Raw genomic sequence first — 25,956 nt, forward strand, 5'->3', positions numbered from 1 at the left:
CTGCTATGCATTAAGCATAATCAGGGCGCATGGGGATAAACTAAAGGGTCAGAAAAGATGATTATCACTATTCAACTCCCACTTATTCCACCCTCTATGGAGATGAATAGTGAGTCGGCTGCTTGTGTCTCAATCTAAAAGAAGCTAGGCGTGCAGCTCAGGGGCCAGTGGGGATGCAAAGCACAAGCCCTGGGGTGGTCCTCAGGGCTTCGGAAATCCCTACAACTTCACACCCATTTCACAAAGTGGGGACAGAGAGGAGCAATACCTCTCCCAGGGTCACTGCAGATTCCTGGTAAGAGCCACCGTGGAACCAAGAGCTACAGGAGTCTGGGCCAGTGTTAAAGGGCCTGTTTGGGAGGCCCCTCCCCCCCATCCTGGAAGAAGACCTCTTGCCCGCTGACTGGTGGCACGCCAAGCCGGAGGTCTGTGGGCAGAGCTCTGCCAGTTGCCTTTTAGCTGGTGATGCCTGGGAAGGGCCCCAGCAAATGCCCATATTCCCGCAGCTCCTTCCCTGAAGGTCTGAAGATTAACTCAGGCGTCTCACAACCTGGGGAGGAAAACAGGAACTAGCCCCATAATATCTAAACATCTCAAGCTCCTTGACAATCTTATTTCTCCATCCTGATGCCTAAGCGGGAAAACAGATGGTTGCGGGGCCGGGGGCCGAGAGCCAAGATTAGAACCGAATTGTAGAGTCTCGGTGCTGGTGCTGCGGCAGGGCAGACCAGAGGCTGCAGCCTGCTGTCCCACAGACAGTGCCAGACCAGCGAAGAGACGCTTCTCAAACCACAACAAGTGTCTCAGTCGACTCAGGATAAGACACTCGAAGGGTGGGGCCAGGATTCAAACCAAGGGGTCAGTGTAGTGGTCAGAGCCGCAGGCCTCAGAGACAGAAAGACCTGGCTAGGGTCAATCTGGGACTCTGCGGAGGATTGGCTGTGACCTCAGGCAAGCTATTCTTTACCTCACCAAGCCTCTGTTTCCACATCTGTAAAAACAAAATGGCAATGCTCCCCAGAAAAGCAGCCAGGCTTTGTGGAGCCTGATGCTTCTGCTACTTGGTGGGTGGGGAGTATGGTAAAGGGTGGGAAGGGCCTCTTTAAAAATAAGAATACCAAATTACAAATTCAGAATTGCCCACAGGACCTTGGAAGGGGTCCCATGGAAGGGAGGGCCTGGACAAATTCGTTTCGGATGCTACCAGTTAGCTGAGAGGTCACTGGAGCAAAGCCCTTGGCCATGAGATGGTAGTACAGGGTATGTCTTGAGTAAAACGCTATAATTTTGAAGGAAGGAGGAAATCTTGGCCCCTTCATCTGTCACTGAAGCAGAGATAATGACAGAGCGTGAAACACTAGAGAAACCCCCTCAAGGCCTTCTTTAGCGACAGAGTTCAATCCTGAATGTCATGTTTGACCTTAGGCAAGTCATGTGCTCTCCAGGCGCCAGTGTCCTGCCCAGTGTAATGTGGCTGGGTGGGGGTTTGTACACTCTCTGCCTTTTCCAAAAGAGCCCTCACGGCTCCTCTCCCTGGAGCCTCACGAAAGCTAAAAAGCAGCTGGAGGTGGGTGAGTGCTTCTCCAAACTTTTCCCAAGGAAGGGCAGCACCCAGAAGGATGCCTTCTTGCAGATGTCAGCCAGCGGGAAGCAGAGCCCCCGACCCGGGATGAATAAGGAGAGGGGGTGTATAGGTATTCTCCTGGAGACAGAAATAGGGTACTAGTTAAAAAGCCTGCCGGGTGGATCAGCTGGTTAAGCAACAGACTTTGGCTCGGGTCATAAGGTTGCAGTTCATGAGTTCGAGCCGCGGGTGGGACTCTGACAACTGACAGCTCAGCTGGAGCCGGCTTTAGATTCTATGTCTCCCTGTCCCTCTGCCCCTCCATCATTTGCACTCCATGTCTCTCTCTTTCTCTCTCTCTCTCTCTCTCTCTCTCTCAAAAATAAATAAAAATATTTAAAAAAAAAAAAAGCCTGCCGAGCTGGGCTCTGGTCCCTACTCTGTCACTTTCTAGCTATGCGATTTCAGGCAGGTCCCTTTAGTTCAGAATCTGATTTCCTTGTTATTTAATTCATAGGATTAAATGAGAAATATAGGTAAAGCACTCAGGGGAATGTCTGTCTTTAAGTGAAGGGCTCCATAAATGTGAGTTCTTACAATAATGGGTATTGTAGTCATGGCTGTTGGGTGAGGTGGATGACTCCCCTCCCAAGTCCCTTCCTGCCTCTCCTGCTCCAGCCTCTATTGCACTGGGCTCCTTTGGGCAGGAGGAGTGCACTCGGGGGAGGTGGGCGGGTCCTCATTCCAGCTCGGCCAGAGCCCGCTGAGGCACGAGAGCGAGAGCAAGCTGCTGAGCCTGGGTTAGCACCTACGGACACCTTCCTACTTGCCTCCTTCCAGAGCAGACCTCCTCATCACCCGGAGACCTCTCTCGGAAGCAGCCATGCCCGTGACAAAGAGTACCCGGGACCCCCAGGGAGCTGCTGACCTCAAACTGGACCTCAGGTACCCATCCCAAAGTGCCAAGAATCTGCAGAGCGAGGACTCCAGTTTCTGCGATGGACGCCCTTCCGAGTCGCCAGGCTTAGAGAAAACCAAAGGCATAACGTGAGTGTTCTTGTCTGCCACCCCCATATCTGCCTTCCAGCCTGTACACTTGCACTGGCAAAAACCCTCGAGTGGCTGCGTCTGACCCCCAGCCCATTGTGCAGATGGGTAAACCAAGGTCACAAATGGTGCAGTCAGAGAGTGAGCCAAGATGAGAGCTTACAGGGGCAGGAGCGGAGACCCATGGTCCCACTCTCCACAGGTGCAGATGGGGATGTTAAGGCCTGGTTACGCCCGGCCACACACTGGGCTGTTTGGCAGGAGGGCATGCTGGCCCTAAGTCAGTTTTGTTCCTGGTCAATCCCGATCATTGGGAAGGTGGGGGAAGAATCCCCAACTTCTCAGAGGAGAAGGGGAGATCTGAGCTCAGGATCACAGCGGCCTCACCGACAGCCAGGCATTACCCACCACCCACCCCCATCCTGAAGATACCCTCCCTTTACTTTGGCCTCTACTTCAATGGTGAGGACATCGAAAACACAGTAGGAGGAAGACTTTCTTCCACCCTCATGGGGTGCATTTGGGAGTGGAAGAAGGTTATAGACCACGACAAGGAAGGGTCTGCAGAAGGAGTTTAGGTGAGGAAGCCAAGCTCCAGGCCACAGCAACCTCTGCGTCCACCGCACTAGCAGAGTGGCTGGTTCACTTAGGAGATGTGGGTAAGGTGGCATGGTGGAGTGCCACCGCTTTAAGAGAACGTGTTGACCCCGCTGATGTACTAGCAAGAGCACCTGCATTCACCTTGTGATTCTGCACCTTCCCTTCCCTACGCCTCTGTTTACCCCATATGTAAAAATAGGGTTAAGTTGGTGGCAGTGCGAATTTAGAGAGGCTGCCTGTGGGGATTACATCTGAAGGGACGGGGTATGCAGCAAGGAGGCCAGGCAAAGCTCCTTTCCATTGCCTGGGCGCAGGACCCTGTGGACACAATGACTCCACCAGACAGGGCTCAGCTGCCCTGGGGCTAATCCTAGGGGCTGTGAATTCCTGACACTGAGGGGGAACTCTCCAGGCCCTGGGGCCATCTTCTGCTGAGTAGGGATATTTCTCAATCAGAGGCCTTCAGGGGAACCAACTAGCGCTTGCGTCCTAACCGGACAAGTGGTTTGGTGGCAATTTCAACTACTCAAGAATCAAAGAAATAAAAGCGTGAGAGAACTGGAGGGGCCCTCTGTGGCTTGGAGCGAAAGAGAAACAAGTCAGGCAAGCATGGGACTCAGGTCAGCTCACGGCAGTTCACATGCCCACTTAGCTGTTAACCAGCCTGAGCAAGTGACAGAACTTTCTCCGTGCCCCAGTTTCTCTTCTGTGAAATGACATTTCACTCCTCCCAGGAGGGCTGCAAAGGTGATTCATGCATAAAGTCCTCAAGCACAGCACCTTTAAAAGCTGGATACTGTGAATCCCAGTAAGGGCCAAGGTCAACAAAAGAGGTAGGGCTATGGAACATGGATCTCCTGCCTCCCAGCACAGTGCTTTGCCCAGCTCACCTCACTAAGTTTTTAAGTTGGCTGAGTAGCCCAAAGTTAAATTCTGACTTCTTGGCTAGAAATTTCTAAAGTGACCTACTGACCCTTTCTTGCTGCAAAACAAGCCCATTATTGGAGAGCCGTAGGGGCTAGTGCTCAGTCAGCGATGTTGACACCCACAGGGAGAGAAAAAGCACCCAACTCTCCACCCTCTTTCTCCCTCAATTGTTCTCTTTAACCCTTAACAGTGGCAGATCCTCGGAAAGCTACGGTTCAAAGGATTAACATAAAGATGAGGGTGGTTGGGGCAATCCTTCATAAATATAATTCCTCCTGACATTCTAACATTTGCAGAGCTTAGCAAAGTAGACAGCTTGCCCAAGATGACATAGCTAGTTAAGTAGTGGCCTTGGGATTTAATGCCAGGTTTGTCCAACCTCAGAGACCAGGCTCCTTCCAGAATACGTCTGCCGCCCTTCACAGTCAGGGTCTTTGCTGGAAAGCTCCCGTAGGGAATTTCCCATGTTTCTAAAGTTGTGGAGGTAAACCCAACACCCACCTTGGTTGAACCTGCTCCACGTACAAAGAGGTATTGCAGTAGATTGTTTTGTAATTCATTTCCCTGGAACTTAGCCCTGATAGTGTCCTTCAGACAACCTTCCCATCTCTCTTAAAGAAGGGGTCTGAGTTTTCCGGGTGTTTTTGTTGTTGTTGGGGGTGGGAGGAGACAGGCCACTCCCTAGCTTGATGTCCTGGCCTGAGGGGCAAAAGAAATTCCTCTGGAGCCCAGTCCCCAAATGACCCTGTCTCAACAGACCCCATCTGGGCACCCTAGTCATCTGACCTATTTATTTAGGAGTCGCCATGATTTCTCATTACTGCCAGGCCTTTTCCCTTTTCTCTGAGTTCAGTCCTGTTTCAGCTACAAGTTCTCTGACCTTGGATCATCCCCTTTCTGAGCTTCAGTTCCCTCGGTTTTGAAATAGGATTATCCCTTTATGCATCTGTCTGGGTCTATTTCTAGGAGGCAGTCCAGTAAAAGTGAGGTAAAGAACAAGGACTCTGAGGCAGTTCTGGGTTCAAATCCTGACTCCCTAGTATATCTTTGGACATATAACTAAAAAAAAAAGAAAAAAAGAAAAAGATCTCTGTGCCTCAGTTTCCTCATCCACAAAATAAAGGCAGTAACCTACTTCCTAATCTTGACAAGAGAATTAAATGACGTAATAGGGGTAAAGTATTTAGCATAGTGTCTATTATAAATATTAGAATAGCGTACATTGAGTGTTAGCTGCTAACACCCGAACACAGTTTTGGCAAACTGAGATGGTTGGTTACCCTACAGGAGACCCAGAGGTGTCAATCAAGGCCATGGAGACAGAGAGATGGCCGGGAGCCCACCCGCCCAGCTGAACTTGAGTGTTGGCTTGCTCTGGGGGAAGCCTGTTGGACTTCCTCGCCTTCAAACACATTCAGCCTCTTGTCTCTTTCCTCTCCTTTAGAGCATTCCAGACCTTGATTCACCTGGTGAAAGGCAACATGGGCACAGGGATCCTGGGACTACCCCTGGCCGTGAGGAATGCAGGCATCCTGGTAAGAGGGGCTGCTGCAGGTGGGACCAGTGTGCCTGGGTTGTAGAAGGGAAGTGGAAGGACAGGCTCTAAGGGTTTTTAATAGCTTGCAGCTGAGCAGTCATTCTGGGAAGCAGCTTGGTCCAGACTTAGAGTCTAGACAACTAGCCAGGGTTTGAGTTCTGGCTCTGCCACAGACATTGAGTGGCCCTCCTCTGGGACTCAGTTTTCTCCCATGTCGAATGCAGAGGTTGGACTATGACTTATTTTCCAGTTGTGCCCGATGGAGCCCCAGCTCTCAGTAGGGGTCTCAGAAGGAGCCCCCTACTCCCACCACAACACCCACCAGAATTGCTTTATATACTTTACTCAGTACTACTTGAGATTATATTCGAAAGAATAGCCATCACTGCTTTTGCAAGCCAGGGCTTGCAAACCAGTTTGTTAGAAAGGTCCTTGAGTGCCGAATGGCATCTGTGCTACCAAATCTCTCCTTGCGGTGCTCTTCACCCAACCACTGTCTTCTCTTTTCCCATTTCCCTTGGCTCCACCCTCCTCCAGATGGGCCCGCTCAGTTTGCTGGCAATGGGCTTCGTCTCCTGCCATTGTATGCACATCCTGGTCAAGTGCGCCCAGCGCTTCTGCCACAGGTAAGGCAAACAGCATCCTTGCGGTGACTCCGTGGCATTCAGGTCTCAGGGACATCCCAGAAACATCCTGCCTATGACCGGAGTTCTGAATTTCCTCCAACAAGGCCAAGAAAAAGAGGAAAGCATTTGGGACAGGGATCTAAGGCGGAGCTCTGCCACAGGACTCATTAGGTGATATCAGTCAGGCCACTGAGTTTATCTCCTTGGCTCCTCTGGAAATCAGGCGTAAACAATCCATGCCTAATCCTGCCTCAGGGATTGTGATGAGAATCCCCTGGGATCATGGATTTGAAAACTACTGTACCCGTGTGAGGTATGCATTATTACCTCTGTAGTAACCTCTGTAGTACCTCTGTAGTACCTCTGTAGTAACCACCCCACTTGATAGTGGAGGGAACACAAGCGCCCAAGAAATACCACCAGGCATTTAAATCTGAATTAGAATTTGGGTCTCTGCACCAGTGTTCTTTCTACTCTAGCTGAGTCCTGCCTTGCTGTGTGTCTCCTGACTTTTCAGTACGTGATCTTCGGTTAAACTGCCTCCTGGTAATGGTGTATGCACTTTCTTCCACAGGCTTAACAAGCCCTTCATGGACTATGGCGACACAGTGCTGCACGGACTGGAAGCCAGCCCCAGCGCCTGGCTCCGGGACCACGCCCACTGGGGAAGGTAGCTTGCCTGGCTTTACCTGAAGTGGGGTAAGGTATGGTAAGGGAGGAGGAAATGTGTGGCTGTCAGGGATGTCTTCTTCCCTGGAAAGCTGGCTCGTGTGACACAGAATACTGGACTTTCCACATGGACAGGGTTTACTGGCAACCTTCTTGATCCAGTCTCCCTCCTTGTATACCTTTAGTGACAGAGTGCTCATTCCTTTGCTATGCAGTTTTAATATTATTCGCTTATTCATAAAGCTACATTTGTCCAACTATACCATGTACTAAGCCCTGGAAATACTGTGGAAAGCAAGGAAGCAGGCTTTGCTCTCAAAGGACCCATAATCCAGTGGGAAAGACAAGACATTACACAGTTTAGGAGACATCGATAAGTATGAGGAAGGAAAGAATAACTAGTATTTCAGTTGTTGGGACACCTGGGTGGCTCAGTTGGTTAAGCATCCGACTCTTGATTTTGGCTCAGGTCACAATCTCACAGTTTGTGAGTGTGAGCCCCACATCAAGGACTCTGTGCTGTCAGTGTGGAGCCTGCTTGTGATTCTCTCTCTGCCCCTCTCCCACTCACGTGCTCTCTCTCTCAAAATAAATATGTAAACTTTAAAAAAAATGTTAAAAAAATACCAGTTGGTAGTGAGCAGGTAAGGAGACGTGCATGAGCTCATGCAGGCTTCCAAGGGTGGAACAGTTGAGATGAGCCCAGAAGGGAAGAATTCTTGAGTATGAGGAACTACGTAGGGGAGGTGGGCAAGGAGCCTGGACGGTCTTCCAGGAAGAAGGAAGAGCAGACCGTGAAGGTCTGAAGCAAGAAGGTGCGCATGACAGTTTCAAGGCACAGAAAGACTTAGGCAGCTTGAGGGCAGAGAGTCAAGGAAATGAAGCTGAGGAATGATCCAAGGGCCCATGAAAACTGTACATTTTAGACCCTCCTAAAGGTTTTGTTCATTTCTTCAAAACAAGCAGGAAGCCACTGGTTGTTTTAATCAGGCAAGTGATCATATTTGCATTGTTTAAAGATCTCTCTGGCTTTGGGATGCCTGGGTGGCTCAGTTGGTTAAGTGTCTGACTCTTGATTTCAACTCAGGTCATGATCTCACAGTTTGTGGGATCAAGCCAGCCCCACATGGAGCTCTGCCCTGACAGCACAGAGCCTGCTTGAGATTCTCTCTCTGTCTCTCTCTCTCTCTCTGTCTCTCTCCCACTCACACTCTCTCACTCTCTCAAAATAAATAAAAAACATTTAAAAATTTTTTAATGTTTATTTATTCTTGAGAGAGAGAGAAACAGAGCATAAGAGAGAGAGGGAAATAGAATCTGAAGCAGGCTCCAGTCTCTGAGTTGTCAGCACAGAGCATGATGCAGGGATCAAACTCCTGAACTTTGAGATCATGACCTGAGCTGAAATCAGATGCTTAACCAACTGAGCTACCCAGGCATCCCATAAATAAAAAACATTTTAAAAATCTTTTTAAAAAATGTCTCTGGCTTCTTTTAGGAGAATACATTGTAAGTGATCAACCATAGATTTAGTGAGACCCATCAGAAGGCTGTTGACAATGTGTGGGCAGATAGTAGCGACAGCTGGGACCAAGCTGGTGGCAGTGGGGATGGAGAAAAGTGAATCTGGTTATGCTTTGTACCTTGGACTGTGAGAAAACGAAAGTCAAGGTTGACTCAGATTTCTAATGACTTCTGTTTTGGACAAGTTGGGTTTGAAGTTCAAGTGGAGATGGCAGGTGGATAGTGATATGTATGGATATGAACATAACTTCATGTGAGAGATACAGAACTTAAGTCATCAGTCATGAAGCTAGGGGTCAGAAGGGGTCCCTCAGGGAGTTTATAGTGAGAAGAAAAGAGAAAAGATGTTAAGGACCTTTTGCTGTGCTGAAGTCCTCCACCAGCAACTCCTGTCTTTTGCTTTCAGGGATGACACTGAACAAGTCAGCCCCTTCCATTCTGTGGTACTTGGGACTAAATCTACTCTTTTGTTTTTGTTTTCAGGCCTGTCCCCACTCAAGCTCTTTTCTGAGCACCCTGTAAGGCCAAAGTCTCTCTTGAACTATGACACCCTAAACCATGATAGACCCTGCGCTGTGCCCTCTCATGTAATGTAGTCCACAGAGCATCATGGGTCTGGTGCCTTTTTTGGCGCAAAGCCCATTCACATACTGAATCAATAAATTCAGCCCCTGGGCAGACTAGGGAAGGCTTTGGGACAATAACCAGAACTTTCCCAGTGTGTAAGCCAAGAGGAGGCTTTGCCTATCACTTACCCCTCAAATCCTTGTACTCATCATTGGATATATTAAGCAGCATTTAACTGGCTGGCTCAGTCAGTAGAGCATGCAACTCTTAACCTCAGGGCCATGAGTTCAAGCCCCCCATTGGCTGGGCAGCCTAGTTAAAACTCAACTTAAATTAAAGCAATGTTCCCTGCTCTTCCTAGGGCTCTTGTTCCACTAATCATCCCTCTCCTATAATTGGAACTTCTTTGATCTGTGGGCTCTTCCTCTCAACATTTAAATGCATTTGTGTATTTCCTTCTTAAAAATAATAAACTTGAAAAGTTTCCTGGACCTCACACTGTCTTCTAGCTACCATCCTAACTCACTTACAGTCAGCAGCAGCTTATTCAACAGATATCTACTCAATACCTGCAATGTGTCAGGACGTGTTCTAGGCAATGGGTCTACAGTAATGAACGGAATGGGCCCCGTCAAGACTGGAGCTCACACTTAGCTCCGTGAAAGAACAGCACACCCTCTGGCTTTGCTTTCGTACATCTGACTCACACCACTTCCATGGGTCACCTTGATTTTCTGTCACTTCTGTTGAAATTATTTCCACCAGAGTCTTAAAAGACCTCCTTATTGCACCTTCTTTGCCCTAGAGAGGCTCTCAACAGTGTGGGTACAATCAGCTATTCTCTTCTTCAAACATTTTCTCTTCCCTTGGCTTCTATTAAACCCTCTCCCGTCTCCTAGTTTCCCACATACCTCTCGGGCCAGTCCTTTGCTTTCATTGCAGACTCCTTTGTCTCTGTTTCCCCTTTAAATGTTGGTGTTCTCTAGGAGAACTCTGCCTTCTCTTCCTCTCCCTCTGCACACTTCCCAACATTGACCTGCCTTCTCAAGGCTTTATCCATTACTGACAAATCAGTTGTTCCAGACCCTTAAATAAAGTTGTCTTCTGAATATCTCCTATAGGAATCTCAGGCTCAACAATGTGTTGATTGACACTGAATGTGTCAATTCTTCCCCTTCTCCTAAAACCTGTTCCTTCCTTCCAGTTCATTTTGTTGTCTGAGCCAAAGCCTGTCAGTCATCTTGGATCATTTCCTTTCCCCTTGCCCCCAGATGTAGGTGGTCAACAGCTTCTTTAAGTTCTAGCTCCCTAGTACCTCTTAAAATGCTTTAATGACCTTGTCTTTGTCCAGGCTATTGGACATTTCTGTTATTGTAATAATTTTCTATCCAGTCTTCCCATTCTGAGTTCTGCCCCTTCTAATGGATTCCACATAGCCAGAGAAATCTGCCTAATTCCTCTGCTGAAATGCTTTCCTCACTTCTTCCTCTCCATCTCCTCCTCATCATCTTTTTAAAAATAGTTCTCTTTTTTTTCCCCTCCCCAAGGGACTCCCACCCAGGTATTGGTTTTTCTTTTATTTATTTATTTTTTTTTACTTTATTTTTTATTTTTTTTAGAATATAACACTATTTTTTTAACATATGCAATTATTTTCCATCATTTACAATACAGTAATTACAATGACACTCCAAATGGATAAGCAAAGTAAAAAATCAGAACCCCAACTTCTATTTCATGTAATTAGACTTATACAGAAATTAGAAGGATGTCCTCACCATGGCCCTTAGTGCCATATTCCTTTTTGTCCATCTCAGCCCCTACTCTATGAACCCCTAGGGGAGGGCGCCATGTGTTATTTGTGTTTCCTCAGAGCCTAATGAAGTGTCTGGCACATGGTAGAAAAAAATTTTAATGTTAATGATAGCTAATTAAAAATGTAGTCCCTACTGCCCTACATCAATTTAGTATCAATTATGAGGAATGCCACAGAGGCAGGGATGGAGGGGAGGTTCCTAACCATGAAGAATCTCTCACCACATGATGAGCTGAGACTGTGAGGGTGGTTGAGAACCATTTTTTTATTCTTTTATTTTTTTAATTTATTTTTGAGAAACAAAGAGAGCAGGAGCAGGGGAGGGTCAGAGAGAGAGGGAGACACAGAATTCGAAGACAGGCTCCAGGCTCTGAGCTGTCAGCACAGAGCTCGACACAGGACTCGAACCCACAAACTGTGACATCATGACCTGAGCGGAAGTCAGACGCTTAACTGACTGAGTCACTCAGGTGCCCCGAGAACCATTTTTTTAAAACAACGATTGTTACCTCACTTCTTACTGACCCATTGTTGACTGAGGTAGCAGAACAGAGGATGCTGGTACAGGGTCACCAAGCGCTGGGGACAGACATAGAAATGACAAACCAACTCTTCTTTTATAACAAGTTTTCTCTCTCTCCCTTCTCTTCCAGGCATATCGTGAGCTTCTTCCTTATAGTCACCCAGCTGGGCTTCTGCTGTGTGTACATTGTGTTCCTGGCTGATAATTTAAAACAGGTAGAGTCTTCAAGAGAAGGTGGAAGGGAAAAGAACATGGAAAAGGAGCCACCCAGGTGCTCCGCCTTTACCTTCTTAACCTCCGGTTTAACATCACTGTCTCTAGGAAGTTGTTTTGCTCTAACCCAGAAGTTATCCTGAAGCGATTTAAGCAAAATAATATGGGTAATACCAAAGGCCACCCTTAGTCAATGACTAAGAAATGTAGAAATGTAAAGAAATTAGAAGGAACAAAACAGCAAGCATTCAGAGTTGGTCTCTATTCTATGTCAGGAACAGGGAGCATTGTATATGCTTTTCCTCATTCAGTTCTCTCCATAGCCTTATCAGCCATTTTGCAGATGAGAAAACTCTATAATGTATGTAAGATCACAGAAGCACAGGAAAAAATCCAGGCCTTTTGACATCAGAGCTCAAGTTCTTGAACCCCATGCTTTATTGCTTTCTTATTATAGTGAGGAATCAGAAAAAAAAAAAAAGATTTAATCATTCATTCAAGTAACTACGGTATGTTAAATGAAAAGGAGATTTCAAAATAAGAGCATATGCTATGACTGCAGGCTTGTAAAATAAAAAGGATGCATATAATACATGTAATTGTGATGAGGAGCACCTGGGTGGCTCAGTCGGTTACGTGTCCGACCTCAGCTCAGGTCATGATCTTAGGGCTTGTAGGTCCGAGCCCTGTGTCAGGCTCTGTGCTGGCAGCTCAGAATCTGGAGCTGCTTCAGATTCTGTGTTTCCCTCTCTCCCTCTCTCTCCCTCCCTCATCTGTGCTTTGTCTTTCTCTCAAAAAACAAATAGTAAACATTTAAAAAAATGTTTTTAAGACAAGAATATGCATAGATGAATATATTCTAGGGCATTACCATGGCTACCAATGGGTACTGAGATTATCGTTGCTTTTACATTTTCTTCTTGCCTAACTCTAGTTTCTAATTGTATTGCTTGCACAGTAAGACTGTATCAATTAATTCAGGCTGATTCTAAATGAGGGTAGTATCATCCCCCACCCGTCTCCCCCCTTCCCCCTGACTTTACCAGGGGATGTTTTTACTGTGTGCAAAGAGGTGCTTCTTGTGCATCACAATGATTGGGGGATGCAAATAGCTTTTACTGGGTAGGGTCCCTGCAGTGAATGGTCCAGTCCTCATAAAGAATAATTCTCTCACTCAAAATGTCAGTCTTGGTCCAGTTAAGATACAGTAAGTGATGGGTTTCTTGGTTATAAGCAAAAGAAACACCCTAATTCATTGTGAGGTCCTGGCATGTGAGACATTCCAGCTCCTTGTGAGGGAGTGTGATTATGGGCCACGCACTAAGCTCATCGTGTGGCCCACGGATATATGGAATCATCCCCCTTGTTTTACCCATTCCTTCCTCAGGTAGTGGAAGCAGTTAATGGGACCACCAACAGCTGCCATTACAATGAGACCATGATTCTGACGCCCACCATGGACTCTCGACTCTACATGCTCGCCTTCCTGCCCTTCCTGGTGCTGCTGGTCCTCGTCCGGAACCTCAGGGTCTTGACCATCTTCTCCATGTTGGCCAACATCAGCATGCTGGTCAGTTTGATCATCATCACCCAGTATATTGCCCAGGTTAGTGCGTACCACACACCTGACTCCTCCAGTGGGCAGAGACTTTTCTCAACAATAGACTGATACCTACCTAGAGCCAGTCCTGAGGGGAGGCGTGTACCTCACTCTTCAGCCTAGTACCATTGTACCATTTTTTCCCACAAAGGTGCCTCTGTACAATTCCCTTCTTCTGGATATCTCCTCTTTTATATTGCTTCTCCAATACCTGTCAAATTCTTGGCATTGAAAAAAATTATCCTTTGTGAGGAAAATATCTTGGTTGGTGAACTATAGACCATTCCTATAATGGTTAGATAGCAGCAAAAGTCAAATGAAAGTAGTATCTCCTACTAAATCTGAAACTTACCAAATTACCCATGGTCTGACATCCTCTAGACTACAATGCTAGGAATCCAAAATTATCCATAGGGGACTTGAGAGAAAATAAAAACTAATTATTTAGTCACAGAGACATAAATAATCTCAGAAGACCACAAGCAAATCTATCACAATGCATATTATGATGCCTTTGAGTTTGAATTATGGATATTGATTTTCCCTCAATTTCTACCTTTCTACCCTTTCTCATTTTATTTGATGGACAAGACTGTATAAAAACTTAAACCCTTGGCATACCTCATACCTGTCAGATGTTTTCCTTTTTGAGAAGTCACAAGAAAAAAAATTATTTTGTCCATGGAATTTAATAAAAATAACAAATTAGTTGAATATTTTAGGATAACTACAAATAGGTCTTACATTCCTTAAGACAATATTGATAAACCCTACAAAAGTGAATTTCCTAATGAGATAGCTACCTTTGGCTCATTTTAGGATCCTTCCTGACATTGCGCAGTTAGAGATATAGCTCTGTAATTATTGTCACACTCCAAGTCACAAGGCACATAAAATATTCATTCCAGTACTTTTCTTCCCTTCAATTTATAGCTCATTGAAGAAGAAAAGGGGACTTTCATATCTATCTAACTACTTTGGACTCCCTAGAATATCACTGTAACTATAGACACAGCACTTTCTGTCCCCCGTAAACTCTGGTACATACCAAGTGTCCAAGGGCACTTTAGGCAGGTAACAACCTGTGGTGTAAGGTTTTCTTTTGGAGGATTCTGGTAAACCATTGTCATTACATAATGTCCTGACCCTTCAGTACTTTGACAATACCTCAATGTCTCTTTCCTCCAGCTCTTTGGCATTGTGTGGTATTCAAATCAACTTTGGTGCCTGCATTCTTTTGAAGCTTTCTGAATTTCTTGACGTTCTTTTTTTTTTTTTTAATTTAGATCTACTGTCAGAATATTTCTCCCTCTTAAATGAGCCCAGACATGTTTTAAGAGTAAAGGTCTTACTACATTTCTCTCTCCCGTAGGAAATTCCAGACCCCAGCCAGTTGCCACTGATAGCAAGTTGGAAGACCTATCCTCTCTTCTTCGGAACAGCCATTTTTTCCTTTGAAAGCATTGGCGTGGTAAGGTTGAAATTGGGGTAGACTTTCCCCGGGGTTGTGGGTGGCCTTCTGAACAGGAGCCGGGAACTCTGGGTTTCTGGGTTTCTGTGTGCACACTGGAGAAAATAACCTCTTGTCACAATACCTCTATTAAACATTTATCTTCATACCAACATGTGTTTCCTAATCTTTTAAAATCAAGACAAAGGGAGGTATATAATTTACAAGATCTAATGAAACAGACAAAAGGAGTCTTAAGCTGGAAAGTACTACATATTTACAATGGATTATTATATAGTTTGTGCTTTCACACTCAAGAAGGGAAGTGCTGTGTATATAATTTTTGTTTACTTTTAATTTACATAAGGTGCAATTCAATTGAGGGGTGGAGAGTGTACATTTTTCTAAGTTCGGGAAACGCATAGAGTCATAGATATACCATAATCAGGACATAGAACAACTCCTCCACCACCACACACACACACACACACACACACACACACACACACACACCTGTGTTGCTCACATTGTAGTCAGCTCTCACCCCCCACTAGCCCCTGGCAACCACCTTCTTTCTGTTCTCTGTCTCTGTCTCTACTGTTTTATCATTTCCAGAAGGTCATATACATGGGGTCATGCAGTATGTAACCTTTTGATACTGCGTGTAAGACTAGCTATGTTGTGGGATGCCTGGGTGGCTCAGTCAGGTAAGCGTCCAACTCTTCATTTTGACTAAGGTCATGATCTCACTGTTTGTGAGTTCGAGCCCCACATCGGAGCTTGGGATCCTCTTATTCTCCTTCTCTCCCTCTCTGCTCCTCCCCTGCTTATGCACACATGCACATATGCTCTCTCTCTCTCTCAAATTATATATATATATATAAAAGATCATCAGTGTTGTTGCATGCATCAATAGCTCCTTGCTTTCAATGGCTGAGGATCTGCTGTGTGGGCAATACCAGGATTTGTTTATCAGTTCACCTGTTGAATAACAATTAGGTTGTTTCCAGTTTTTGACTATTATGAATAAGGCTGCTGTAAGCATTTGTGCACGGGTTCTATGTGACCATAAGTTTTCATTTCTCTAGGAGCAGGTTTGCTAGTCCCATATTAATGTCTCTTTAGCTTTATAACAAACTGCCAGACAGGTTTTCATAATGGCTGTACTATTTTGCATTCCCACCAGGATGGAGGAACATTCCAATTGCTCTGCATATTTGTTAGTTCTTATCTGTATTGTCAGCTTTTTAAAATTTCTGCTATTCCAATAAGTACATAGTAGTATTTGTGATTTAATTTGCATTTTAATTTTTATTTTATTTTTTTAGAGAGAGAGCACGCAAGTGGGGGAAAGAAGCAGGGTGGTCGTGGGTAGGGAGAGAGAGAGGATGAGAGAGAATCTTAAGCAGCTCCACACTCAGAGTGGACAGAGCCCGACATGACACAGGGCTCCATCCCACAACTCTGGAGTCAAGAGCCAAAATCAAGAGTCAGAAGCTCAACTGACTGAGCCACCCAGGCTCTTCTCATTTGCATTTCATTTATGACTAGTGATGTTCAGCATCATTTTGCGGGCCTATTTGTCATCCGTATATTCACTTTGGCAAAGAGGATGTCTTCCAATCTTTTGCAGACTTAAAAAAAAAAATGGAGTTGTTGAGTTTTAAGGATTCTACATATATTCCAAATGCAAGTCCTTTATTGCATATATAATTTGCAAATATTTTCTGTTGCCTGTAGCTTATCTTTTAATTCTCTTAAGAGTGCCTTTCATAGAGCAAAAGGTTTAAAATTTGATAAAAAGATCAAAATTTTAGTTTTATGGGTCCTGCTGTTGGTGTTTTATCTAAAAGCACTTTGCCTAACACAAGTTCACAGATTTTTCCCTATATTTTCTTCTAAATATTTCATAGTTTTCATTGTACATTTAGATCTATGATTCATTCTGAGTTAATTTTTGATAGAGATGTTTATATGCTGGGGTTCATTCTTTTTAGTAGGATGGCCAATTGTTCCAGCATCATCTGTTGAAAAGACTGTCCATTCTCCATTGAACTGCCTTTGCATCTTTACAATATTAAGTCCTTAATCTATGAACATGGGATGTCTTTCCATTTATACGGGTCTTCTCTCATTTCTTGAAAAAATGTTTTGATGCTTCACATCACTTCCATACATGCACAAGTTAGGGCTGAGCTCAGGACTTCACCCACGGATTTAGGAGATCAGTTTCTCCAGCATTCTCCCATCCTCCACACACATCAGCTTCCAGTGGCTTTTTTTTTTTCTGGTTCTCTGGTTAGAAAGCTAAGGTTTTAGCCTCCCTATAGTGCTATTCACACTTCTTGTAACTGAGTCTGACTGGGGCTAAGCACTGAGAGAAAAGAGAGAGCAAAAAACTGAAGTATAATTGAATGAATGAATGAATGAATGAATGAATAAATAAATAAATAAATAAATAGGGATGCTGTGTGGGCAATACCAGCCCAGTCTCCAACTGTCCAGGGCCTGCTTCATGGACATGCACCTGTGCAATCACATAGAGCCCTGCCTTTGGAAGAACCCCACACATAGTTTAATGCCCTGCTTTCATCATCTTGAAATTCTTGATTTTTGAACAAGGTGCCCTGCATTTTCATTTTGCAAAGGACCCTGCAAATCATGTACCAGTGCTGATTTACCTCCACATCCCATAGACTCCCGAAGCCCACTCTCTTAGTTCCTTTACTCAGAGAGAAAAGCTTATGTCAGATTTTTATGTGCCTGCATGACCACTATAGTCACTGGTCCACCAAGATGCTGCTTTGTGATGGGAACTTGCCTTGGGCATGTGGTGTTGAGAGTAAAAAAGGAAACAAAAAAAAATAGGGACCCTCTGCATACTCTCTGTTCCACAGGGACCTCTGTTCTAGGTCCTCTGGCCAGGAAAAGGGTTTCTGTGGAATTTCTTCTGTCTGTATCCTCTGTGTAGGATTCTAGGATTTGAAGTCCTTTTTGTGTCTAAATTGGGAGATACAGGAAGAAAAAAAATAAGGAAATCCAGTACCATAATGGCCATTTTTACTGGTTTTCATCAATCCACCTGTTACCATATGCTTTTCAGAGTCCATGGGTAGTTGTTTTATGTGTTCTGCCCAGGGCTTTTAGTTTTCATCAGTAAGAGAACTCTGGTGGAATGTACTTACACCATCTTAATAGAAGTGAGTGGAAGCACTTTATATTTAGAATGTTGAATACTCATGGCAAAAAGCAGAGTGCAGTGATTAAGAAAATGATTTTGCAGGCAGACTATGCTGGATACTTATTTTGGCCATGGGTTACTCTCTGAACTCTAATTCCCCAGCTAAATGATGGTAGTAATTGTTCAATAAGTATCACACACCTATTAGGTGCTAATGATGATTAGTATCAGAGTGCAGATTACCGCTAGAAATCTTCCAGCCCAGTCTCCAACTTTACAGAAGAGGAGCCTAAGCCTTGAAGAGGAAAGGGGCTTGAGTTAGGTCACCAGCTGGGAACAGCTGCAGCTGTGGCTAAAACCAAGCGCTCCTTACTCCCAGTCCAGGGACCTTCCCACTTCATGTGAATGGCCATTTATCTCTTGATTGATTGTGGGAGAAGAGAAGGAGAAATCCTTCTCTGTAGTAACAAAGACATCATGAGCCTGGAGGATTTATGCAGCAAAAATGTATTGTGGGGTGGGAAAACACAGGTTGGATTAGTCACTCTCCATACAATCCCCCAGACATTTTCCTGAGCACCTGCCACAGCTAGGAACCTGCCCCTCATCTGGAAGAAAGTGGAAAGACACAACCATGACCCTGACATGGCATTCCCCTCAAGCATTTTCCATTTGCATGGAGTTGGGATGCATATAGGACAAAAAAGGAGTTAACAGTACAAGGGAGTAGATGCTAAGACCCTCAGAGTAATAAATGTATCCGGTGCTGGAGGCGTATAGTCAATACTGGGTAGAAGCAAATACTTGAACTTTGGGAGACAGCCCCAGTCTGCAGCCTCACTCAGTTACTTTGAAGCTATAACTCGAAGCAAGTTACTTCATCTTCAGAGTCTAGTTTTTCTCATCTGCAAAATAAGAATTATACAAGTTCCATCTTCATAGAGATGTGGTCTTCACAGTATGAAAAACAAGAACAGTTAACATTTACTAAACCCTTACTGTATGCCATAACGGTCTTCATGTAAATCTCCAAAAAGATCCCAATAGATAAGTTTTCAGATGCAGAAATTGAGACACAGATCAGCCCAATGATGCGTGTGAAGTGTGCTTTAGCCCATGGCCTGATCAAGGAGAAAGAGAAGGTGGAGGGGGACTGTCCGCTGAGAGAGGCCTACAGAGGAATGTATATGGGATGAGAGGCCAGAAGGTTGGTTCCAAAGACAGAATTGACCTTGGGATGCCCAGCAGGCTCCAGGTTGGCTCTCTCAACTTGGATTCTCTTAGATATACACCTGAGGAAAAATGATCCTGAGAACATGGTGTGTAGGGAAATGTCCTGCTCGGGAACCAAGAGCCTCTAGTCCTAAATTTTGTCACCAGTTCACTGTGTCATCTGAGTCTCAGCCTCCCCTTCTGAACAGAAAGTGGCAAATGCACTAGAATTGGAAGTCTAAAATTCAAATGCCTTTAGAGGGCAGTGTGGGCAAAGAGGCTAGGTATATGTCAATGTGAGGAGAGAGGTGGGCCTGCTGAATGGGGAGAGAATATTGTGTCCAAAGGCATTCACCTTCGATTGTCTAAAAGGCTATGCTGGCCAAACAAATGGATCTGCTGGCCAGATGAGGCTGCCCCAGGGACTGAGCTCTTTGATCTAACAGCCTGGAGGGCCCTTCTAGCTCTGAATGTTCCAGGGCTCATCTATAAGTCTGGGCCTTCCTTCCTTCCTTTTTCTTTTATTGTGGTAAAATATACCCAGCACAAAATTTACCATCGACACCATGTTTAAGTTCAGTGGCATTAAATACATTCACATTATTGGACAACCATCACCACCATTCATCCCAAGAAGTCTTTTCTTCTTGCAAAACTGAAACTCTCTACCCATTGAGCAATAACCACTCATCCTCCCACCCCCATGAGTCCCTGGACCCCAGCATGCTACTTTCTGACTCCATGAATTTGACTAGTTCAGGCACCTCATGTAACTGGAGTCATGCAGTGTGTGCCATTTTGTGACTGGCTTATTTTACTCAGAGTAATAACCTCAAGGTTTATCCGTAATATGCATGTGTCAGAATTTCCTGTTGTTTTTTAAAAAATTTTTTAATGTCTTTGTTTTATTTTGAGAGAGAGAGAGACAGAGCATGAGCAGGGGAAGGGGCAGAGAGAGAGGGAGATGCAGAATCTGAAACAGGCTCCAGGCTCTGAGCTGTCAGCACAGAGCCCAATGCGGGGCTCGAACTCATGGACTGTGAGATCATGACCTGAGCTGAAGTCGGATGCTTAATCAACTAAGCCACCCAGGTGCCCCTGTTTTTTTTTTTTTTTTAAGGCTGAATGATATCTGCTGTATGTATGCACCATCTTTGTTATCCATTCATCCATCAGTGGACACTTGGGTTGCTACTACATTTTGACTGTTGTAAATAATGCTGCTATGAATATCAGTTCAAGTCCTTGCTTCCAATACTTTTGAGGTATATTCAGAAGTATCATGCCTTTCTTCTTGATGTTCATGTTCCTCTTTCTCCTTCTTTCTTTTTACTCTGTGATGCTTCTGTAGGTTCTGCCCCTGGAAAACAAGATGAAGGATGCCCGCCACTTCCCAGCCATCCTGTCTTTGGGAATGTCAATCATCACTGCCCTGTACATTGGCATCGGGACTCTGGGCTACCTGCGGTTTGGAAATGACATCAAGGCCAGCATAACCCTTAACCTACCCAACTGCTGGTAACTTCACAGTCCCTCAGGTGGGGGGGACTTGAGGCCCGGTAGAAATGTGGGGGTTACTTCCTCCCCTCTTCCACAGATGGAAACTGAGGTCTACAGGGCCTCCAGAGTGAGAAGCAGAACTGTCATTAGCACCCTGGGCTTTGGTTTCTCTGTCCAGGGAGCTCCTCATTCAACAATAGCCTCCTGTGTCGAGTGAGACCTTGATAGCTTTAGTATGGAGGACATGATTTAGGAAGAGAGAGAAGTGACAGTCCTTGGTCACCTAAGGAGAGAAGGGAGGGGCCCTCAGGGAGAACAAGAGGCAGAGAAAGGAGTCAGTGGGCAGCAACACTCATTTCCTGTGGCACTTCCTAAGCCTTGCTTGCCACAGCCAAGGGTACACATCCTCCAAGTCAGAGTAGCTATGAGAAAAAAGTAGTGAAACAAGAACGAGTTTGGGAAGACAACTGCAAAAATTTTACATTCAAACGCATCGATGCGTGCACCAGTTAGCTGACCCAGATTTCAGCCAGTACTTAAATAGACACATGAACCCATATATTGCATTGTGTGACACTGTCTCCCACACCCAGGCATGTCATTAATGACAGGGTGCTTCACTTTTTAAGGGTCACGTGGAGGCTTAATTTGCCCAAATGAGGCTCCTCTCTCAAGTTGATAATGTCATGCATCCAGCATTTCCTGCATGCCAAGTACGTGGAAATGCCAATCTAGGCACAAGGGAGCATGGAGGCACTGACTGAGTAGGCTAAGATCTTGAACTTCATTACCTTCCCCAGCTCATGATCCGGTGAGAATGGGGGAGGGATAGATTGTGTATATACACAGATAGAACAGAAAAAGTAGCTCTCCAGCATAGCAAAGAGGCTTTGGGGAGCTTGGAGGAAAGAAATGATTCAGAATGGGAATCTTTTTGTCCAACAAGACAGCTCTGTCCAGACAAGGACAACTCTGCCACTCAGGGGCCAAGTCCCCATTGCGCCACCTCCTAGCTGTGGTCATGGATGATTTACTCACCCATTCTGACCCTCCGTTCCTTCATCTATAATGCAGAGCTGCCCTGGGGATTAAGTTGGGCATATCTAAAAATATCTGGCATGCAATGCTGCTCAAAAGATGGGAATTTCAAAAACATTAGTGGGATTTGGACAGGTGGAAATGGAGTAAAGCGGTGTTTCAGGCAGAAGGACTAGTGAGAACAAGAAACTCAGAAATGTGGAAGTTAATCAAAGGAATGGCTCCCAACACACACACACACACACACACACACACACACACACACACACCACACATGTATGTTAGTATGTGAGATGTAGCTACCACCTCAGTGGACTAAAGGAAAAAGTCCTATCTCCATAGGTCAAAAAAGGCTTTGGTAAAACCCAACACCCCCCATCATACACTGTCCCTGCCTCAAGGTCCAAGACCAGCAAGGGTTACTTTCACCCCCCAGCCTGCACACAACCCTATTCGTAGACTGTGTCTTTTTCCCAGGATTCTGGACTCTGCAATTCTCTCACCCCAGTAGAAGCGTTTATTGAGGGCCTGTTAGGTGCCAAGAGCTTTGGGGGAATCCAGAGAATTGCTAAGGACTGACATTAGATCACAAGGGACTAGAGTATTTTAGACCCAAGGTTTTTGGTCTTCGCCACTAACACTTCTATCTCCCTGGACAGGGTACCTGGCCAGAACCTGTAGTTCCTAAAACCTAAACTTGACCACCAAGTGATAGTGGCTTGTGGTGTTACATCTAACCATGCTCAAGATTCTTTTTATTTGGAGATGACCCATTTTCATTCGAATTCATGATACTTGACTCTGTCTTCACTGCGTGCTCTGCTGTGACTCCCTCTTAGCTCTGAGAAGCCCTCTGCCCATAACCTTCAGACAAGGAAACTGCAGCCCAAGAGACTATCCCAAGGTCAGAGGTTAATGTTCCAGGGCGCAGATGTCAGAGCATGGTGGCCTCAGGGAGCTTTGTTCTACTTTGTCCTGCAGGCTGTACCAGTCGGTCAAGCTCTTGTACATTGTCGGTATCCTGTGCACTTATGCCCTGCAGTTCTACGTCCCTGCAGAAATCATCATTCCCTTTGCCACCTCGCAGGTGTCAAAGCGCTGGGCACTGCCTCTGGACTTGTCCATCCGCCTCGCCATGGTCTGCCTGACGTGTGAGTACAAGGCACAGCACAATGTTGCTCTTTCCCTGAGGGCCATCAGGAATGAGCAGGATGGTAAAAGATAGTCATGATAACCAGCATTGTTTGAGCACTAACTGTATTTCAAGGACCACACTTTACAAGTAGTAACTCATGTAAGCCTCAGGGACAACCTAACTCTTACTTACGTGTACCTAATTAGTCAGATTCACAGGTGTACAGCCTGAGGGAGTAACACAGCGTGTTGAATAATAATCATCATAATAAGAACTGATATTAAATACCTACTGTGTACCAGCCACTAGGCCCTTTTTAGGCTATATTTCATAGTATTTTATTCAGCTCTGCAGGAACTCTAATGAGGTAGGACTAGGATACACTTCATTTTACAAAGGAGAAAACTGAGGCAAGGAGCAGTAAATAATTGGTTAGGAAGTGCCAGAACTTGGATTTGAACCCACATCATCTGAGTCCAGAGCCAGCACCCTCCACCTCCAAGGCAGAGCGTGGTGACCAGTGAGTCCAATCTGACAGCACAGGCGTGTTATTTGAGCCTGAGTGTTGTATAAATTTGGGTCAACATTTAAAATGTCTGAGATCTCATACACAAATCCAGATTTCTAATATTTTAGGGAGGAAACGAAATGATTTGGGAAGCCTAAGCTCACGTTCCCCACTGGCACCAGTGAGCTGGACTTGCCCCCTGGGCTTCAGCTGGCCCCTGTCGCCCCCTGGCAGTCCTCCTCATGCTCCACGCCCCATGATCCAGGGCACCCCACTTATGCAAGTGTTTTAGCAGGGGCGAAGGAGATGATAGAAATTCCTGTGTGGAGTGTGGTGTTCCCCAGCTCTCCCTAAGTCTCCTTTAATGTTTATTTATTTTTGAGAGAGAGAGAGGGAGAAAGAGACAGAGCACAAGTAGGGGAGGGGCAGAGAGAGAGGGAGACACAGAATCCGAAGCAGGCTCCAGGATCTGAGCTGTCAGCACAGAGCCCGACGCAGGGCTTGAACTCACAAACCGAGAGATCATGACCTGAGCCGAAGTGGGACACTTTGAAGTGAGACTGAGCCAGCCAGGCACCACTCTAAGGTTCCTTTTAATTGTGATTCTAAGACTCCTCCTCAGGGAGATTCTTGCTTCTTGCTGTACTAGACCAACCTATGCAATTCAATGGACACTGGTTGTCTTTCTTTGAAGTGATTTGTCCCCACTTTACCCCAGGAAGCAGGGACACTACCATTCGGAATCTTAGAGATCAAGGACTTTTGTCCTCAAAGATAACAGTTCCTGAAGCCTCCAGCTTCTGCATGCATTGCCCCAATCAGAACAAATGAGGAAATAAATTGAAGTAAGGATGATGATAAATTTTCTAAGGGCTTTACATCAACTAACGCTGTTATCTCGAGACATAAACCTGTTTAAAATTTTAACACTGTCTGCAGTGTAAGCCACAATACCTAAAGAGATAGATTGCATTTATCCCCACTTTGCAGAGGAGGCAAAAGGCTGAGAAGAAGTTTGGGGACTTACCCAAGACCACACACTGGGGAAGCCAGAAACCTGCCTTCCACACCTGTTTTGGTTCCGATACACCACACTTCTTCACAACAGGCCTGGGGGGAGGCTTTTGGGCTTTCTTCGTGAAAATCTGCCAACAAGTCAACTAAGAAATGTAGAAACCCAGGCCTATAAAACAGCCTACTAAAAAATAGATAATTTCAAAATCTTTAGCTTCTAATGTCTGTTAGATGTTCTCTGACATAGATGTAAAACCTGGAGAAGATATTCTTTGAATGAGCCCCTGCAATCTTGTTCCAACTGAAGACCCCTTTTGCCTATAAGGAATTTCACATTCTAATTGTTTGCCAGAATGGGGTGCTTATAATAGTGTCAATTATTAAGATGTTAGCTCTATAAAAGCTCTTTTTTTTAAATTTCTGTCTCTTTTATACTTTCATGTCCTAAACAGATGGGACAGTTCCCAGCACTGATCTTTAATATTATTTATCAAGTAAGAGCTTAATCATTGTTGAATAATGTAGGAGTCAAGATGTGCCTTGGTGACATAAAAATTATTTTAAGCTAAATTTGAACAGCAGCCACAAGAAGGGGAAAATAAACTCTTATCTAAACTTCCATTGCTGAATTAGGAGGATCTTCAGAGGTACAGTGTCTGTAAATCCCCTCTCTGGAAGGTTTCCAACCAGAAAGAAGATTAACCATCATCACAGACTAATTCCTTAAATAAATGATAGGAACCAGTCATAACTGCCACTTGTTCCCATGTAGATACTCTCTCTGCTCCCTCCTTTCACCTTATGAAATAGGCATGTGAACTCCTATCTTTGGCTATTACAGGAGGAACCAGTTCATCTGAAGTCTCCCTAGCCTGTCTTTTATCCTGTTAATCTATTGTCAGTTCATCCCCAGCCTCTGTCTCCCAACCCAAGTAGGCAGAAGGAATATTTCTCTTCCCAGTAATACGAATATATATTTTGGAAAAATCATTAGAGACACACCATTTTTTAGGTTTATTTATTTTGTGTGTGAGAAAGAGAAGGGCTCGAACCCACAAACTGTGAGATCATGACCTGAACCGAGATGGAGTCAGACATGTAACCAACTTTTTGGTTACACCAAATTTTTAATGTGTAACCTCTAGTGAATGTGACTAATTACAGGACTTTTGATGTTTAATTGACATAACTAAATGTGAGAAATAACTGACCTTTGTTTTAAGAAAAGGATTTTAAAACCAAACTTGAAAAACCTGGCTAAGTCCTGAAGATCCATGTATCCCATACTGTCTCCTGCAGGCACCTTGGCCATCCTCATCCCCCGCCTGGACCTGGTCCTCTCCCTGGTGGGGTCCGTGAGCAGCAGCGCCCTGGCCCTCATCATCCCGCCCCTCCTGGAGATCACCACCTACTACTCGGAGGGCATGAGCCCCCTTATCATCGCCAAGGACGCCCTGATCAGCATCCTGGGCTTCGTGGGCTTTGTGGCAGGAACCTACCAGGCCCTGGACGAGCTGATCCTCTCAGGAGGCCCTCTTACCTTTTCCAATTCCACCGTTTTTATTCAGTGAGAATGGCACTGTCCCATACCCACCAGCACCTGACTTTTACTAATGTGGATATCTTTTACATGCATTATCTTTATTTTGCTGCTTCACCTTTTTTTTCTTGAGCCAAGTCATGGTGAAACAAGAAAAGACTCACT

General features: G+C 45.1%; 1 protein-coding gene across 1 annotated transcript; it reads left to right on the forward strand.

The window, feature by feature from the left end:
• Positions 1–2,447: 2,447 nt before the first annotated feature.
• Positions 2,448–25,953, forward strand: SLC36A2 (solute carrier family 36 member 2). The gene is made up of 10 exons (XM_029943003.1): positions 2,448–2,611; positions 5,583–5,673; positions 6,213–6,301; positions 6,876–6,971; positions 11,531–11,615; positions 13,001–13,219; positions 14,586–14,684; positions 20,408–20,574; positions 22,576–22,745; positions 25,551–25,953. The coding sequence occupies exons 1-10, from the start codon at positions 2,448–2,450 to the stop codon at positions 25,820–25,822; spliced, it is 1,452 nt and encodes a 483-aa protein (XP_029798863.1). The 3' UTR covers positions 25,823–25,953.
• The last annotated feature ends 3 nt before the right edge of the window (positions 25,954–25,956 follow it).

Source organism: Suricata suricatta, chromosome 6 (assembly GCF_006229205.1).
Source record: "Suricata suricatta isolate VVHF042 chromosome 6, meerkat_22Aug2017_6uvM2_HiC, whole genome shotgun sequence".
In the NCBI taxonomy this organism is placed as follows: domain Eukaryota; kingdom Metazoa; phylum Chordata; class Mammalia; order Carnivora; family Herpestidae; genus Suricata; species Suricata suricatta.

Excerpts from the sequence above, each read along its gene's own strand:
- SLC36A2 (XM_029943003.1), top strand. The coding sequence starts at position 2,448 with ATGCCCGTGACAAAGAGTACCCGGGACCCCCAGGGAGCTGCTGACCTC. Across the intron at positions 2,612-5,582 it reads GAGAAAACCAAAGGCATAAC|AGCATTCCAGACCTTGATTC; the intron begins GTGAGTGTTCTT and ends CCTCTCCTTTAG. Across the intron at positions 11,616-13,000 it reads TGGCTGATAATTTAAAACAG|GTAGTGGAAGCAGTTAATGG; the intron begins GTAGAGTCTTCA and ends TTCCTTCCTCAG.